At 40.3% G+C, this 16,040-nt stretch overlaps 1 protein-coding gene across 3 annotated transcripts in view; it reads left to right on the forward strand.

The window, feature by feature from the left end:
• Positions 1–11,639, forward strand: part of dennd2b (DENN domain containing 2B) — a 42,846-nt gene extending 31,207 nt beyond the window's left edge. For 2 of the 3 annotated variants that reach the window (XM_079293726.1, XM_079293725.1), the window contains exons 13-20: positions 525–665; positions 769–917; positions 6,728–6,905; positions 8,286–8,327; positions 8,997–9,108; positions 9,458–9,697; positions 9,962–10,048; positions 10,706–11,639. In XM_079293726.1, the coding sequence (XP_079149852.1) occupies positions 525–665; positions 769–917; positions 6,728–6,905; positions 8,286–8,327; positions 8,997–9,108; positions 9,458–9,697; positions 9,962–10,048; positions 10,706–10,740 (984 nt within the window). In that variant the 3' untranslated portion in view covers positions 10,741–11,639. Of the gene's footprint in view, positions 1–524; positions 666–768; positions 918–6,727; positions 6,906–8,285; positions 8,328–8,996; positions 9,109–9,457; positions 9,698–9,961; positions 10,049–10,705 lie in introns of those variants that run through there. The other variant, XM_079293727.1, reaches the window with a different exon arrangement.
• The last annotated feature ends 4,401 nt before the right edge of the window (positions 11,640–16,040 follow it).

The raw sequence follows: 16,040 nt of genomic DNA on the forward strand, positions 1-16,040 counted from the left end.
TTTTGAGAACAGTGCAGCAGCAAACCTGAGCCGCAAATGAAAGGAATGTTAATGTTTTCATGGTAAATGGGAATGAAGACCAGTGTTTGTCTCTTTCACACACACAACTCCCTCTGATATCAGACAGACAGTCAGACAGTCAGACATAAGGAGGACCTTGATTCTCCAATCAACTTTCCAGACAGCAGGCAGCTTGGCCCAACAGGCACGCTGGGTGGAAATTTCCAGTCACACAGCCATGGAAAGAAATTCACTTCTTTTTTTTTTTTCTTCAAAGCAGAAAATAATTACTGAGTTCCACACAATTGCTAGTGCTCAAACACAGAACAATATGTTTCCATTAATTTTCGCCATGGTCAATAATCTTGATGACTGTGCACTTCTTTTGCCATGCTTGGCTATTCATTCAATATGGATAAAAGCCTCGGCTCCTTTTCACATTAACAGATTTCCAGACAGTGTGTGTATTGATGAAACTGGTTGAAATATGTTGAGGAAACTGTGCTTTTTGTTCCCATGTTCAGATCCTGGATGAGGTGGAACGGCGGCGAGGCGTCTCAGCAGCCCTGGTCTACCCCTTCATGAGGAGTCTGATGGAGTCCCCCTTCCCTGCACCAGGGAAGATTATCAAAGTGAAGACCTTTCTGCCCGGTGCAGGAAATGAGGTCAGAGCTACTACTTTCATTATGCAGTTGTGTGAAATCGTCTTAGTTAATTAGATTCACAAACTGTGATAACTTAAATTTCACATATTTTGTGATGGTTCAGGTCATCGAGCTGAGGCGGCCCACAGACTCCAGACTTGAGCATGTGGACTTTGATAGCCTTTTCAGTTGCCTCAGTGTACGGCAGGTGATACGAGTCTTTGCCTCGCTGCTGCTGGAGCGTCGAGTCATCTTTGTGGCTGATAAACTCAGGTGAGGCGCCGAGCTTGTCTAAGTCCCTCTGCAGTGAGCCTATCATCTCCTCGACATTATTTAAATCAAAGAAAGCTTATCCAAAACTAAGAAATCTATCTTCCAGAAACATTTCACAGACTGCCAGCTTGTGTCCATTTAGACTAATCCTGACTGACGATGACGACAGAATTACAAGAACGTTTCTACACACAGACACATAATGGTAGCATAATACTGTGGTTTTGACAGCTTGGGCTCAACAGATACATCATGCTTGAACGGTTTGATGTCAGGCAACAGGCCAGTCAGTCAGCCAGTTAGGATAACAGAAGTAAAGTGGGTCACACAATGAGTCACTGCCAGAGGAAAAGAGGGTGGGGCTGATAAGATGCGATGGGTCTCTTAGGACTCGGTGTCCCAGTCTGTCCTCTTGTTACAGAGAAGAGATGGGTACTTTTAGAGCATTGGAGGCGAGAGTGGAGTGGGAGAAGAATTGAGTGGAGAAGTAATCTCTCCCTGTATCAAAGCCCAGTTTAAACAAACATCAGTGGGGGCAGTGACTGTGAGGAGAAGGAATGCACTTCCTGTGTGCACGACTCTGCCCTCTGTGATCTGTGGCTGGAGTGTCACTGTTTGACTTATGATGCCACGTTTACTCCCTACGTAAGGGCTACGGCACTTTCTGTGCCCCTGGAGAAAATCAGTCTAAATTGCTCATTACTAGAGGTGATAACGTCAAGGAGTCATTGGGTGGGAATCAGGTCACGACACAATATTATTTTTATATATTGCCCAAAAACAGTGATTGTAAACTTTTACAGGCCGTTCTGTGATTTTGTGATATGCAATGCAATATCTGCGTACCTGAGGACATAAACATTGTTCTAGAGGGGTGAAATAACTATTTAAAATAACATGGTTCAGCCATAAAGTACGTCGCTCACTGCATTATGAAACTTGCATTTGAAACAAAGTGCATTCTTTCATGGTTTCCAGGCGATGAATCCCAATGACTTTGGTGATCCCCTGACTTTTCTTCAGCACCATGAGGTTGTTGTTTGTGAATGAAATGCCTCAACCACTATTGGATAGATTGTAATGAAAAAAATAGCATAGTTCCCCTAATAACTAAGAATAATAAAATAAAAGTAATAACTTTGGCGATTTCTTAACTTTTCTCGAGCACCACCATCATCAGGTCGGAATTTCAATTTATAAGCAAATACCTGGTAAACTCAGGACACACTCACCATCCAAAGCTGTACTTTTTGTTTACTGCTAATTTGCAAATGTTAGCATGCTAACATGCTAAACTAAATAAACAAATATAATTATCATCATTTTTTATATAGTTGTCGTGACTGTGCAGTCATACCCACTGTATATGCCGTGTGTTTGTGTGTGTGGATTTGAATGTCCAAGTATATACATGCAGAGCTCCTGTGTTTTGGTTTCTTTTGGAAACTGTGACAGGGCCTCTCTGCAGCATTAATGACTTCGATGATAAAGGGCTGCTCCCTCTGGGGCTCCGGTACATAATCCATTCCCAAAATAGCTCGCCGGCAGAACATGATGTATGTTTCTTTCCCTTGAAATGTACATCCACTACAAGCAGGAAGCGAGAGGAAAAGCCATGTTTGGCAACAGTTTTCTGTGGGTTCTTCTATCCATTGTTTCTTTGGTGTGTTACATTCCCTTAACTCTTGTAATATTACACCGAAACCTTTTGTTGTTTTTTTCCAGATAGGTTGTTGCCTCGGCATGAAAGTCTGCACAGACAATTTATTTTCCATCCAATGCCTGTAATAACAAGTCGGATGCCTAATCAGATAAATTCATCATCAGCTATGTCACTCTGTAATTTCTGAACTCGATTGACCTGCAGATGCTAAAAGAGTTTTGTCAGTGCTGCAGACTTATGTAAACAGTCTCTGTCAGTCCTCAGGCTAGATTTGAGGACAGTTACCAAATTGTATGTGCATGTCTGGATTCATCTCTTGGCATTGCAGCAAATACTTCCACAGTAAAAGTATTGGATTTAAATGACTTTCCCAGATAGGACTCCAATGTTAAAGTGATTGCATCCCACCTACTTTGTTGCATGATAAATTATTATTGTTTTTACCCTCAAATCTTAAGTGTGAAATATTTCATTGCATATGAGTCCTGGTGCAGTGGGTAGGGTAGCATAGAAGAAGAGGAATAAATATAATGAAAGATGAGAAGTCTATGTTTGAGGATGAGTGAGGGGAAGAGTAAAAAGGGATGAACAGAGGGGCGCTTGCCTTTCTGCATACATAGACACGCTCCGTCTCTCGCTCTCTTTTTTAATTTTTGGAATAGAGACAGCAGTCTGAAAGTGAGTTGGAGGTCTGGAAAACAGCAACATGTTTTGCAGCTGCGGCATTATGATCAATGGTGTCTGCAATTCTCAGACAAGTAGAATTATTGCCACTGCTGCTGGCATTTTTCTAATCAACGAGTAGGCAACATACTCATTTAAGTTAGTGCTCAGCTATTCTCACACTTTCTGTAGCACGCTCTGCAGAACTGGCACGAATCCAAAACCGCTTTTAACAACTTAACCAGTTTCCCATGTGGTATTTAACTCCGAGGTAGAGTGAAATCCACACACTGTAAACATGTGAAATGTTTCTGTTTTTCAAAGAGTCCAGAAACACTTGGACACTGCCAGCGCCGGACCAGCTGATTTTTACATCAGTGTCGTCCTCTTGTGACTGTTTACACCCACACGTAGACGCTTACATACACATGTAGACACTCGTATACACAAACACCTGCACACATTTATCTGCACTCTAGACACAGCCGATCAAACTCAGACGTTACTGTGGTTTAAATACCAACATGTATAGACTTTCCCACCGGGAGGCCATTTCTCATTGTTAAATGACTTCTGCTGTTGTCTTCTGTGGAGCTGGAGAGCCGAGACGGAGAGCCAGTGGCTGGAGATCCTTAAAGACAGGAAGTGAGGGAAAACCATTTAGGGACAATGGGAGCAGAGAACATTCTGCTAGCGGATAAAAATACACCCTGTGCAGCTTGTCATAGGAATCCTTTAGGTCCATATACCCTTGCTGCTTCTTTATATGATTTCTAGGTGTTAGTTTGAGCTTGGGAAAAGCTTGAACATTGAAGAATGGTTTTGCGGAGCTTTGCCGAACAGCTGGTGTCTGACAGCTGTGGTTCAGTCTAGTTCTCTTTGTCAGTCTTAGCCATGCAGGACTGGTAGACACAGTGCAGTGCTTTAGTAGGGCCGTGAAGCATGTGGTGATACAGGCTTTTGACTTCCTCCCTCTCTCTTTCTGTCTCGGACACTGACATTTTCCCTTCTCCTCTGGGCTTCACAGACTAAGCCTCTGGATCCCCTGTTTCCTGGAATATCTGCCAGTTCAGCCTCACACACACTAAACCAGGCCTGGCAGACCTATGAGAGCGAATATGTCAGGATTAGCTCCCAAACCTCAACACACAACAGATCTGCACAGACCTCACCTCTGAGGAACTGATTGTTCTCTCTTTTCCTGAGGGTGGAATCATGAATTAATCTGACTTTTAAATGTCTAATCAAATCAAAATTAATCAAATTTTTTCTTTATGTTTGCTTGGTCTTATTTTCCAACAATCCACATATGCCGATGCTTAAGAATACGTCAAACTCAGCTATGCTCTTTCAGAAGTTTTTGCACTCTGCAAAGTGAATAAAAATAACAAGAGTGTCTAACTCCATGCAGCTGTGTGTGGCTGTACTTAGGCATAGAGCTAAATGCTGACATCAGCATGCTAACATGCACACAATGACAATGCCATCTTAGTTTCACATTGAAGCATGCTTACATTAGCTATGCAGAGTACAGCTGAGGCTGATGGGAATGTCAGGTATTTGGTCAAAAACCAAAGTATTGGACAACGTTTGATGGCCATCCATCCAATAGTTGTCCAATACTTTGGTATTGGACAAAATATTTCAGTCTGGACCAAAGTAGTGGCCGGGCTGACCAACTGACAGACCAACATGGCTAAAAGCCACCATACAACATAGTCCAATCTGATGTCTAATTCAAATCTTTCATTCAGGACGTTTAATTTTTTTGTTACTTATTTAATATCCTCACCTATCAAGGAGACCATAGAACATTTTATCCTTTTGTTACGACCCATGTGTGGTCTCTGAGGGTCTGACGTCTTGGTCTGAATGGGAATGTCCCTCTCTCCTTCCAGAGTCGAGTGGCAACCTCTGGTGTAGTGCAGAGTGTTTTCATTGCAAGTTCATCTTCTCCCTAGGGTGTGTGGTTGGGGAATGAGTGTAATTGATCCTTTGTGGTATCAGTGGTGTGTATGGCCGCGTGTAGCCTGTGGCGAAAGTTTTCAGAGATCTGTGCCCCATCACTCCCTGTTGGAACTCGTCAAAGCCAGGAGACAAGGTCTGTTTGGAATTATCAAGCCCTCCTCAGGCAAATGGAAATCAGACAAAGTAAAGCTGCAAGTGCTTTAATGGTATGAATGATCTGGAAAAGGCCTAAAAAGACTGAACGCTGTGGTTACTTGTAGCCTTTGGGTTTTTGTTGGTGCAATTCTATTTAACCCTGTCAAGAAAACACAGTTTAACCTTGGCGATTTGACTCATGGGAAGTTAAGATGAAAAGGCCTTTTGCAGACATGTAGCCTGAATGATTGGAGTGGAAAAGTTTGTGGGAGTTTTGTCATTTATCTCAGCACATTGATTAGGGTACTGATCTCTGTATGTTCTCTGTACGCTGAAACTCAGTGTGAATGAGGTCACATAAAAGGGAGTAACATCTGTTTACTTGGATGTTCTGTCGGCTATTGATGACAGCAACCACGGAAAACAGTCCTCATTAAAAGTGTATATATCTCAAGTGGGGTGTGTGTGTGCATACCACGTTTGATCCCTGGTCTTGTTCTTGATCCATACTGATTTAGTGCTCCACTATATCTGTGTGTGTGTCTGTGTGTGTTTGTGTGTATGATTGGACCCACAGTTTATTTTCACTCCCTTTGTGTACATGGACTGGACAGTATGTAGAGGACAGAGGGGAGGAGGGTCAGCCACTGTCAACAAGCGACGGATCGTGAGAAAGACGGGCTGCTATTTGGGATCTCCATTTTATACCACAGCTGTCGGAGTTAAACCGAAGTGGCGCTTTTTGGTATTACGTCAACAAGCCAGTACAGTAATGTCACAGTAATGCGATTTATTGGGCTCACGACTCTTCATTGTGGTTTGTAGTAGATGGTGTTAAACTCTGAGAGGGAGGAGTGCAATAGATAAATGCAGTAATTTGTCCAGAAACCTGTAAAAGTGTAAGAACTTTGACAATGATGGATTCGTCTGTCCTTCAGATGAGCTGCAGGAAGAACAAAGTGTCAAAGTCAGAGGACATACACTGTGCTGTTTCGCCTCATTTAAAGTAACTCTTTCAAGGAAAAGAGGATCAAGTCATGTAACCAGAGAGATTAGTCATGGAAATACACTATTTGTGCTCTTATAGTTCGGTGGTTTGAACATTTTGAGTGATACTATTTATTTTTTTAACAACTACAGAAGTTCATGACCTCAGTAGGCAGTATTTTTAGGAAAATGTTGTTACAATATAAACCACCACTCCCCTTTCAGTCTGGAAAAAAAGTTTTTCATTATCTAGTGAAACATCTGCTCCATTTTGACCGTGCTCAGTTTAAACTGGTGTGGCCTCTGCAGGGTGTTGTTGTTGTCTGAGTGTGAAGGTGATTGATGGTGTGTACCTTTTTTTTTTTATTTTCTTTTTTTTGTCTCCCATCATCAGTACTCTGTCCAGCTGCATGCATGCAGTGGTGGCGCTGCTCTACCCCTTCTCCTGGCAACACACCTTCATCCCCGTGCTGCCGGGCTCCATGTTGGATATTGTTTGCTGTCCTACTCCCTTCCTGGTGGGGCTGCTGTCCAGCTCTATGCCCAAGCTCAAGGAGTTGCCTGTGGAAGAGGCGAGTACCTTATCTGCATTTTCTCTGCCTGTCTACCTCTGTGCAGTTTCTTTCCCAGACTTGTACATTTCAGGCCAATGTCTCCAAAATTCTTCAGATGTCCCTGGTTGATGTTCTGTCTCCATCGCGCTGTTCTCTGGTTGAAGCCTGTTCCTTGGAATAGTGGATATGATTGTCTGGGCTGATAAATTACAACAATACAGATTCCGAACAACTTCATTATAAATTGGCTGACTGTTGCTGCGTCTGTTTGACCTCCTCTGCCTCGAGTATTATTATATCAGGGAAGCAGCCAGGTAACTTCCAACCAGAGGAAAGGATTCAAAACTGTGGTTACATTTTCGACAGCACCATTCAGACCAGAGAAACTGCAAGGTGTATTTAGTGTTGTTGTTGAAGGCAGTGGAACAAGCTGTAAATATAACATTGACATGTTATCACCTTATGCTCTGTGGAGCTGAGGAGATCTGCAGAGTGGGGGATCATTTTCTGTTAATTTATCCATTTCAGTCAATACATAGTAATGTGATCAGTTAGTCACATACATATATTTATTTGCGACGCATTAATAACAAAATATGTTGTTCAGCCTAAATTCTAAGATGTGATTCTGTTTTTTAATCTCTATTAGGACCATAAACTAAATATATTTGTGTTTTGGACTGTTGGATCAGACAATACAAGTCAACAAGGGTGATGGGAATCAACATTTTACAGAACAAACGAGAGTAATTGATGAATACAAATATTGGTTAGTCGCAGCCCTAATGACACACATTATCTGTGAAAGAATCTGCTGTATTTATGTTCGTCAATCTACTTGTTTACCTGAACTTGATCTATATCAAAAGTCAAGCCATGACTCAGAGCCGCATGAGGTGTTGCTGACCATAGCAAGTGACCTCAAGTAGTTCTGGTTAGGGCAGCCGGTACAGAGCCAGTGTGCCAGTGCAGCACCAGTCAAAGATCTCTGGCCTCCTCCTCTTTCTAGTCTAGATACAGGTATTAGGTATGCACCTGGTTTGCTGCTGAAATTGTTGAAGTTTAGTTTTGTTTATCTCAGCATACACTTCTACATATACCTCTTAGACAGAGGTGCTTTGTGTGAAAAGTACCTGTGAACAACCTCTGCTGTCTGTTGACGTCACTTTTCCTGTGGCTGATTGACTCATGACATAACTTCTAAAAAAAAACAACCTTTAAGAAATGTGTTTTACTGTTTCTTTTTAAAGGTGACGGTTATTTATTTTACACATTCTATTTTCCAGAGAGAAAATGTACATTTCCACTGTAGGTGGAAAATACAGTTATTGTAGGAGATAACACAAGACTTCTAAATGAGTTCTAAAGAATGATATGCTCTTCTTTTCCTTTTCTCAGGCTTTAATGGTCGACCTGGGAACTGACCGATTCATTCGACAGGTTAGTCTATTGAAATAAAAAAACTGTACTTAAAGTGAGACTATATACATTTTGCTGAACAGTGGCCACTGTGGCAACATAATGCTGATTTCCCTTCATTTCTTGAGTCATTTTGGCAATACCCTCAGTTTGAGGCCTGGGGACCTTTCATGCATTTCATGTAATAAGGGCAAAATGCAGGAAAACAAATCCCCTGAAGCACAATTGTAATGTGCCCACAAGCTTAAAAAAAACATCTCCTGGTGAAATATGTGTGTTTAATTCTCAATTTATTTTTGTGATTAAACGACTTAAATGTTAATCTGTACATGCTAACATGTGTAACAGTAGCAAACAGTCGGCAAATTGTCTGTCTCAGCAACGTATGTTACACAGCATCGATATATATATCTCACGTCTTTAACTAAAGCCGGCAAACATGAAGCATTGTAAGTTACTGGTCATATACGACCATGTAAGGCTGATGCCGCAAAAACCCTGAATGCGAGTGTGATTTATGTTTGTCATCGAATCCACTTTTGTGTTTTTTTCTTCTGTCAAACGTCACATGGTCTCGCTTTCATCAGGGTTGTAAAACATGCGGTTCTCTGTTGTGAGTCTGAGCCTTTGAAACGTATTCTCCAAACATTGTTGTTTATCACTGACTGCAGTGTTTTCGGTTGTTTATAGATGGACGACGAGGCCTCGCTGTTGCCACGGAAACTTCAGGCGGCTCTTGAGCAAGCGCTGGAGCAGAGGAATGACATCATCAGCCAGGACTCTGACAGCGAGTCAGACGAAGGTGAATGAGTGACAAATCATCATTTCTTCTCGAGACAGGTTCCTCGTTAATGAGCGCAACAGTTTCTGTGGCAGAACACGTTGGGTCCAAGTCTCTGTGAAACTCTGACGTCTTCTGCACCGACTCCTCGTCACAGTGAGTCACGAAGGCTCACCTTAGAGATGAGAAAATGTGTTTTTTCTGATGATCAGAGGTACGTGTCAAGCTGACTGGTGCCAAATTACGCATACTTTTTGATGTGTTATTCAGAGGGTTCATTTTTCTAGAAGTAATATGGTGGCAAAACAACATTAAATCATCCATGAGTTGTACAATAGTAAGATTAATCCCTTTTCCTTTGTGTCTACAGAGTATAACTCCTTGAACAGCCTGGTGTCGGAGGCCTTCATCCGCTTCTTCCTGGAGACCATCGGCCATTACTCCCTGTTTATCACGCAGAATGAGCGCGGAGAGCGCATTTTCCAAAGAGAGGCCTTCCGCAAGTCCGTGGCATCTAAAAGCATCCGTCGTTTCCTGGGTGTCTTCATGGAGTCCCAGATGTTTGCTGGGTTCATTCAGGATCGGGAGCTGAGGAAGACCCGGGCTAAAGGTAGACTGTCTGTTCCCTGAGTGTCAGTTGTTTCCAGGTCTGTACACATCTCTCTAAGGATTTACAACCTTGTACTATCTAAAATACTAACTGTGCAGGAGAGGGCACTGCAGTAACACTGATCTCTAGTGGCTGAAAGGTATCATCAGCATGTTTTCTCACCACACCACTCTGCTCCTTGGCAGACAAAATAATTGTAACTTCCTGCAATATGAGATGTTTCATTCTTTTTCTTTTTTTTATCTCTTTTTGTCCCATTGGCAGGTTTGTTTGAGCAAAGGGTGGATCAGTATCTGGAGGAGCTGCCAGACACAGAGCAAAGTGGAGTCAACAAGTTTCTGAAAGGCCTTGGTGAGTCCTGCAGCAGACACACGAGACTAGACTCGTTTTTTTCTCCAACAGTTTTAAATCAGGCTGCGCTTGTATTTTCTCTTTAGCTTTGTTGAAAACCCTCACACTGCAAGATTAGGTCACACTTTTCCATATTTCAATTGCTGCTACTCATTTGCTACTCATTCTCTCCAGATTTGAACTCATCAGTGTTTAATTAACATTATGTACGGTAATAATCAAGGAAAGTCTGTCAAAGGTTCATAATAAGGTTACAAATGTGTTTCTCTTAGTGTGACATCACCTGGATGTTTGAGCCTTGCTGTGCAGAATGATGCATGTGCAGAGTTTGACACCAGAAGGCTGTTTTAACATTCATCTGCTGAAGGGAGAAAGTTTACCTTTGCCAACCTGAAATTTCTGTTTCAGGCCTGGAATACTTCATATAAGCAGGATGTTGTGTGTTTATCCAGAGTATTTTTCATGTATTTAAACATGTCTGGAGGGGATATTTAAACATTTTTATCTGGAATCCACACACTTGAGCAGATATTCAGATTTCTACTTAGATTGTAGACAGATGCCTTGTGGTTAAATCAGACCAAACCTCACGTAACCTCAGCCTAGTGTAATCCCCATATACAGTTTAATAACCTGAATTGTTTTAACTGTTTTCAGGAAGTAAAATGAAGTTTCTCCACAAAAAGAACTGAGGGGAAGTCATCCTCCTGTTTTCAGTCGTACAACAAACTGAAGACCTGATGTCTCAAGTCTCTGCATTATGATGATTCTCACCTTTTTATAACGTTTAAAAAAAAAATAAACATGTACATATTATTTCACTGTAAGCTGGCTGTGATACTCTTCAGTGTATGTTTATAGTACCTTCTGAGATAGCGCTAGCAGCACGGTACTCAGCGAGTGAGCCGTAGAGTAACCACTGATGTCCAGGTGTGCTTGTGAAGAGTGTTATCAGGACGTGTGAGTGTATGTGACCTGACGTGGGCATAGATGTACAGTTCATATGTTTTCATTTTGCATTATTTCACCACAGTGTTGTCCTCTGTTTAAGGAGTGTAGAACCTATTCGAAAACTGTACATACATCAAGACAATGAAGAAAATGATTGTAACTCTTCTTAGAGTCTTTTGCAATCTTTTATTAAAAACATGTTAAAATGCTTCAAAGTGCACAGTATTGACTTTACTAAAAATATTCATGTTAAATATTTGTGTTTGTAAACTATTGCTTAAAGAACAAACTAGGATTTTGACTCATCATAAATCTGTTTGTATTTTTCTCACACACACTTGTCAGCCAAGTCATATCATCAAGTCATACATTCCAGATGTACTCAACAGCCTTAATTACTCACAAAACAAGACCCAATATAGACATCCCTTTTATCAACAGAAATATGTAATTCACAGTTTGTCAGATGATCTAAAAATCGTCTCTCTTTACATCCGACATCTCAATGACAGCTTCCCCCAAAGCTATGCATTAGGAGAAGCTGGTAAGATCCCAAAAGGCCCAGTTAGTCTAGCACCAGCTACCACATGCTGCCGGTAACCTTATTACGTCTCTGCACATCACTCTGGTGGCTGTCACTGACGTGCTGTTATTAGCTCTCCTAACTGAGAGGCTCGCTGTTGATTCCAGCCGCCATATTACTTTTTCTCTGCTTGTGTCCTTTATAGCAATTAAGGGTGACATTTGACTTGAAATAACTGTGTTCTCTGTTTAGTATTAAACGGAACACCTACTCTATATCCCTTTCTTAGCTTACATTATTTATGTCACATTTCAAGATACTTTATTTTTATTTTGTAAAACCATAATTTCACCTCCTCTGCATTTCAAAAGGAGGTTTTGTACTTTTACTCCACGACATTTATCTGATGGCTGTTTCTTTACATATTAATATTACATATTAATGCATCAATGGTTTAACACCTTTTAAAAGGACTTGTACTCAGAGTGACACTGTTACTTGAGTATATTTTGCTACTAATGCTTTGATAAACCTAAAGAAATATTTGAATGCTGTAGTTTATGAGAATAAGTTTACATGGTGGTATTTGGTTCTTTAAGTACAATTGTTAACTTTTTCCACCAGACTAACTGATTTGATGATCCTTTGATTTGATATTGCTGTACAATTCATTGACTTTGTTTTTCATCATATTTGTTTTAAGGCAATATTGTAATTTGACAGATATAAATTATATCATTCACATATGAAGACTTTGTTAAGCGTCAGCTTTAGTTTACGTATGTTTCTAATTTGAGCCGCAGCAATGGAAGGTAACTAAGTACATTTCCTCAGATATTATACCCAAGAACAATGTTTAGATACTTCACTTGATTACTTTAAACTACCAAACAGTATATTCAGTTGATCTTCCATCTTTAAATGCTGATTTAATGTTAATGCAGCAATAATTTAATATATAGGGACCATTGTGCTGCATGAATACTTTTACTTTTGACGATTTAAGTGCAAATAATACTTGTTTTTAATGTTACTAATGTTAATGTTACTAATGTTAATGTTAATGTTTTTAATTAGTTTTAACATGTTCTATAAACATCCTATTACAAGTAAAAATCCTGAATAAAAAGGATAAAAGTAAAAGTACAGAGGTACTATAAGCAAAATGTTGTATATATATATAGGTACTCGCTATGCAGAATGGCTTCTTTCACAGTGTTATATTATTACACAGAATATACTACTATTCTGTGTTATCACTAACAATACATGTAACTACTGAATAAGTGTCAAATAAATGTAGTGGAGTAAAATGGAAGTAGCTTATGTCAAATTGTGTACTTTGTTGCATTCCACCACTGCTTATATTGGATAATATTCACATTGTGGTACTGTTACATTACATAATATATAATATGCGAATAGGATGTGAATACTTCTTCCATCACGTTGCAGCAGTGATGTTTCCATAATGCCTTTCTTACAAACTTTCCGAAAAGAATCCAGTCTCCTCACCAAGTGTTACAGCTTTGAGAAACGTCAGAAGTATTGCATGAGAGAACGAATGTAAAATCTCACGATTAACTGCGAGACTTGGATATCTCCAAAATTGTGGCCGGTCTGAAGAGCGACATCCGATGAGGGGGACTTGCACTCGGAGATGCACGGGTCAAGGTAAAAGAAAAAAAACACTCTCGCACTTAGGACAGAGACACAGCAGCGGACATCACTGACAGGCCGACAGAAGTGCAGTTGCTCGGCAGACAGTCTCGCTCACACTCTGACATCCTCACACGCGCTCATCAGGTTTACCTGACATGATGCTTTGGCGCGAGCTACGCACTTCACGAGCGGATTTTGTTCACAGACACAGTTTGTGGATGCTCTGTGCGCCAAACTATCCGTGTACTGACTTTATGTTTGCGGGCTGTCCTCTTGTTTTGTTGTGGATTGCACCATGATGCCGTGATAGGGGCGTAATCTCATGCGCACTTTCTAAAACACAATATCACGCTCAGTGATGCGCTGGAGGTGATGTTGCTAATGCAGAGGCAGGCTGAGGATGCGGGGGCAGACACTCTGCAGTTTGACTGACAAGCTGGTTGTTATTAAGCGAAGACGCGTTAATAAAGTGCTGTCACGGTGACACGTTCACGAACAGATGGAACAGGCAGCCAAACGTGTAACGAGCCATCAGGAAAATCCCAAATTCCCACAGCTTTATATACAGCGAGTAATACATCACAACACTACAGTGGTCTGCCCATACTGATTTATTGTTTTATGTTGCTATATTTCAGACAGAATAACACCATATTACAAACTGGATAGTTGCAACAAATGAGAAAAATCTGTAGTTTTGTCAAGATAAATTAAAGCTCCCATTCAATTTCACTACAGGGAAATAAAGTATATAATGTATTAGGCATTATGGGGGCAAATCCGATTTAATTTTTCTCAAAGTTTTGGGGTAGTCTTTCCTTTTCTAAATTAAGGGGACTTGGAGTCACAATTTGTGATGCTATGCTATATAGACCGGCGCCATAGCAACGATTTTAGAAATATTTGTCGAATTCATCTCAGTGCAACCTCACTGATGAAATGCTTGAGTAGTCTTTAAAAAAGCCTCTAAATGTTTGTTTCCCCCCTTATTGTATTCAGGAATTTACCTGTATATATTCTGTAAATTATGTCTCTCTCTGACATATGCTTCAAGTCCTTCATTAGATTTAATTTAAAGTAATATTTTTGCTTAAACTGTCAAATAAAAACAATGAGAATCACCCTTTAAATCCCACCATAATTGAGAGAACGTACTTCCTCTTGACGTCATTAAAACAAACAAGTCATTTCCTCAGTGCTATACAGTTGCAGCAGGACTGCACTATATTGTCTTACTGAATATTGCACATTGCAATCTGGCTAACAAATTGTAACAAATTGTTCTAGATTTTGCAGATAAGATTTCAAATGACCTCAGGTTTTATTGCACATTTCACATTTTTTTACAAAACTTGACCGAAACACTTAAGAAATTTATCATGTTCTGTTAATTAAGAGCAGTGGTTAACTTAAAGCTGCATTGATAATATAATACAATCAATCAATCAATAAACAGGTTTATATTGATATTGAATTAAGTGACTACATGTAAGCTAATTTAATCACTCACAGCGGAGGACTAACTTTACAGCTTTCTGGATTTTTGTCCATTTTGGTCTAGCATCATACAACAGTTAGAACTCTCTGTTTGTAAAAGCCTATTTTTGCTACAGAGTTAGCAATAACAACAAACACAACAACAACAACAACAACAACTTAACAAAGCAATAATATGTTAGCTTGTTTGTTCTTCCTCTGTCCCCTGGTGGCTAAACATGTATTATAGACAAGGGTTGTTTTTAAGGGAGCTTTAAAACAAGAGATAACGGCATGGATAAGAACAATGGCGTGACTGCTGTGCATCGTCTTTAACCGTTTGACTTGAGGCTCATGGTGAGATCCATAGCTGAAGCAGTTCAAGCACCTCATGATGAGAAGATCAACATAATGGAGCAAATATCTCTTAACAATCTTGTTTCTGTGTGAAGTAGCTAAGAAGAACTCCTACCGTGGGGTTTTGTTATTTCTTGTTGTAATTTCTTAAGAATTTATTTGCATTTCATAATCATGAGGCAAGTGAAGATTTTTACTCTCCAGTTGATGGATTTCTTTGCAGCACAGTAAGTAAATTATTTGAGAACAGAAATAGTAAAATAACATAACAACTTTAGAGTCGTTGAAGATAATCCTGCTTTCTCTCTGTGATCTCATCACTTCAGTGTTAATAGATGTTACATAGGGGGTGCTTTCCAGGGAGAGATCACTGTGCAGGTTTCTATTATTGAGACATCCCTTGAGAAGGCATGCGTATCTAGTGCCAGCTTCACTTAACAGGGCAGGGAGAGTTGGCGGGAGGTTTCAGTTTAAAGGATAAATGCAGTGAAGGTTCAGGGAAAGAATGTGCACAGTTTGAAAATGCTACAGAGCTGAGTGAACGAGAGGCAAGGTGTAATGCGACAGACTAATTGTGTTTCAAATTGGGTCTTTGAGTGCAGCAATGGGCAATGGGATTGTTCTGAGCTCCCCACTGAAGCACCCAAGGATGAGAAAGTTGTCAGATTTGTAGGTCAGGCTGCAGGGGCTGTTGTTAGGCAGACTTGCTCACAGCTTGAGATGTCTCAGTGGTTTGACACTGGTTATATGGCGAGTGTTTGTTTTAAGTTTGGATTGGTTTCAGCAGTACCCTGGTCCCTGGTTCCCCTTTTTCAACTTTCATGTTGTCTTGTTTTTGTTTTGCAAATGCAGAGTCAAAATATAATCAGTTCTGTGTCTAAAAAACCTTCATCTTTGTCTACAGTTGGCTCCTTTTCTTTCTTCTTACAGTGTGCTCTGTTCATTTTCTCTGACATGTTGAGTTAAAATCTTAATTGATTTCACAGTGTTGGAGGGAATTGCAGGAGGGTACCCTGGTCCCAT

Source organism: Melanostigma gelatinosum (genome assembly GCF_949748355.1).
Source record: "Melanostigma gelatinosum genome assembly, chromosome: 2".
Classification (NCBI taxonomy): Eukaryota; Metazoa; Chordata; class Actinopteri; order Perciformes; family Zoarcidae; genus Melanostigma; species Melanostigma gelatinosum.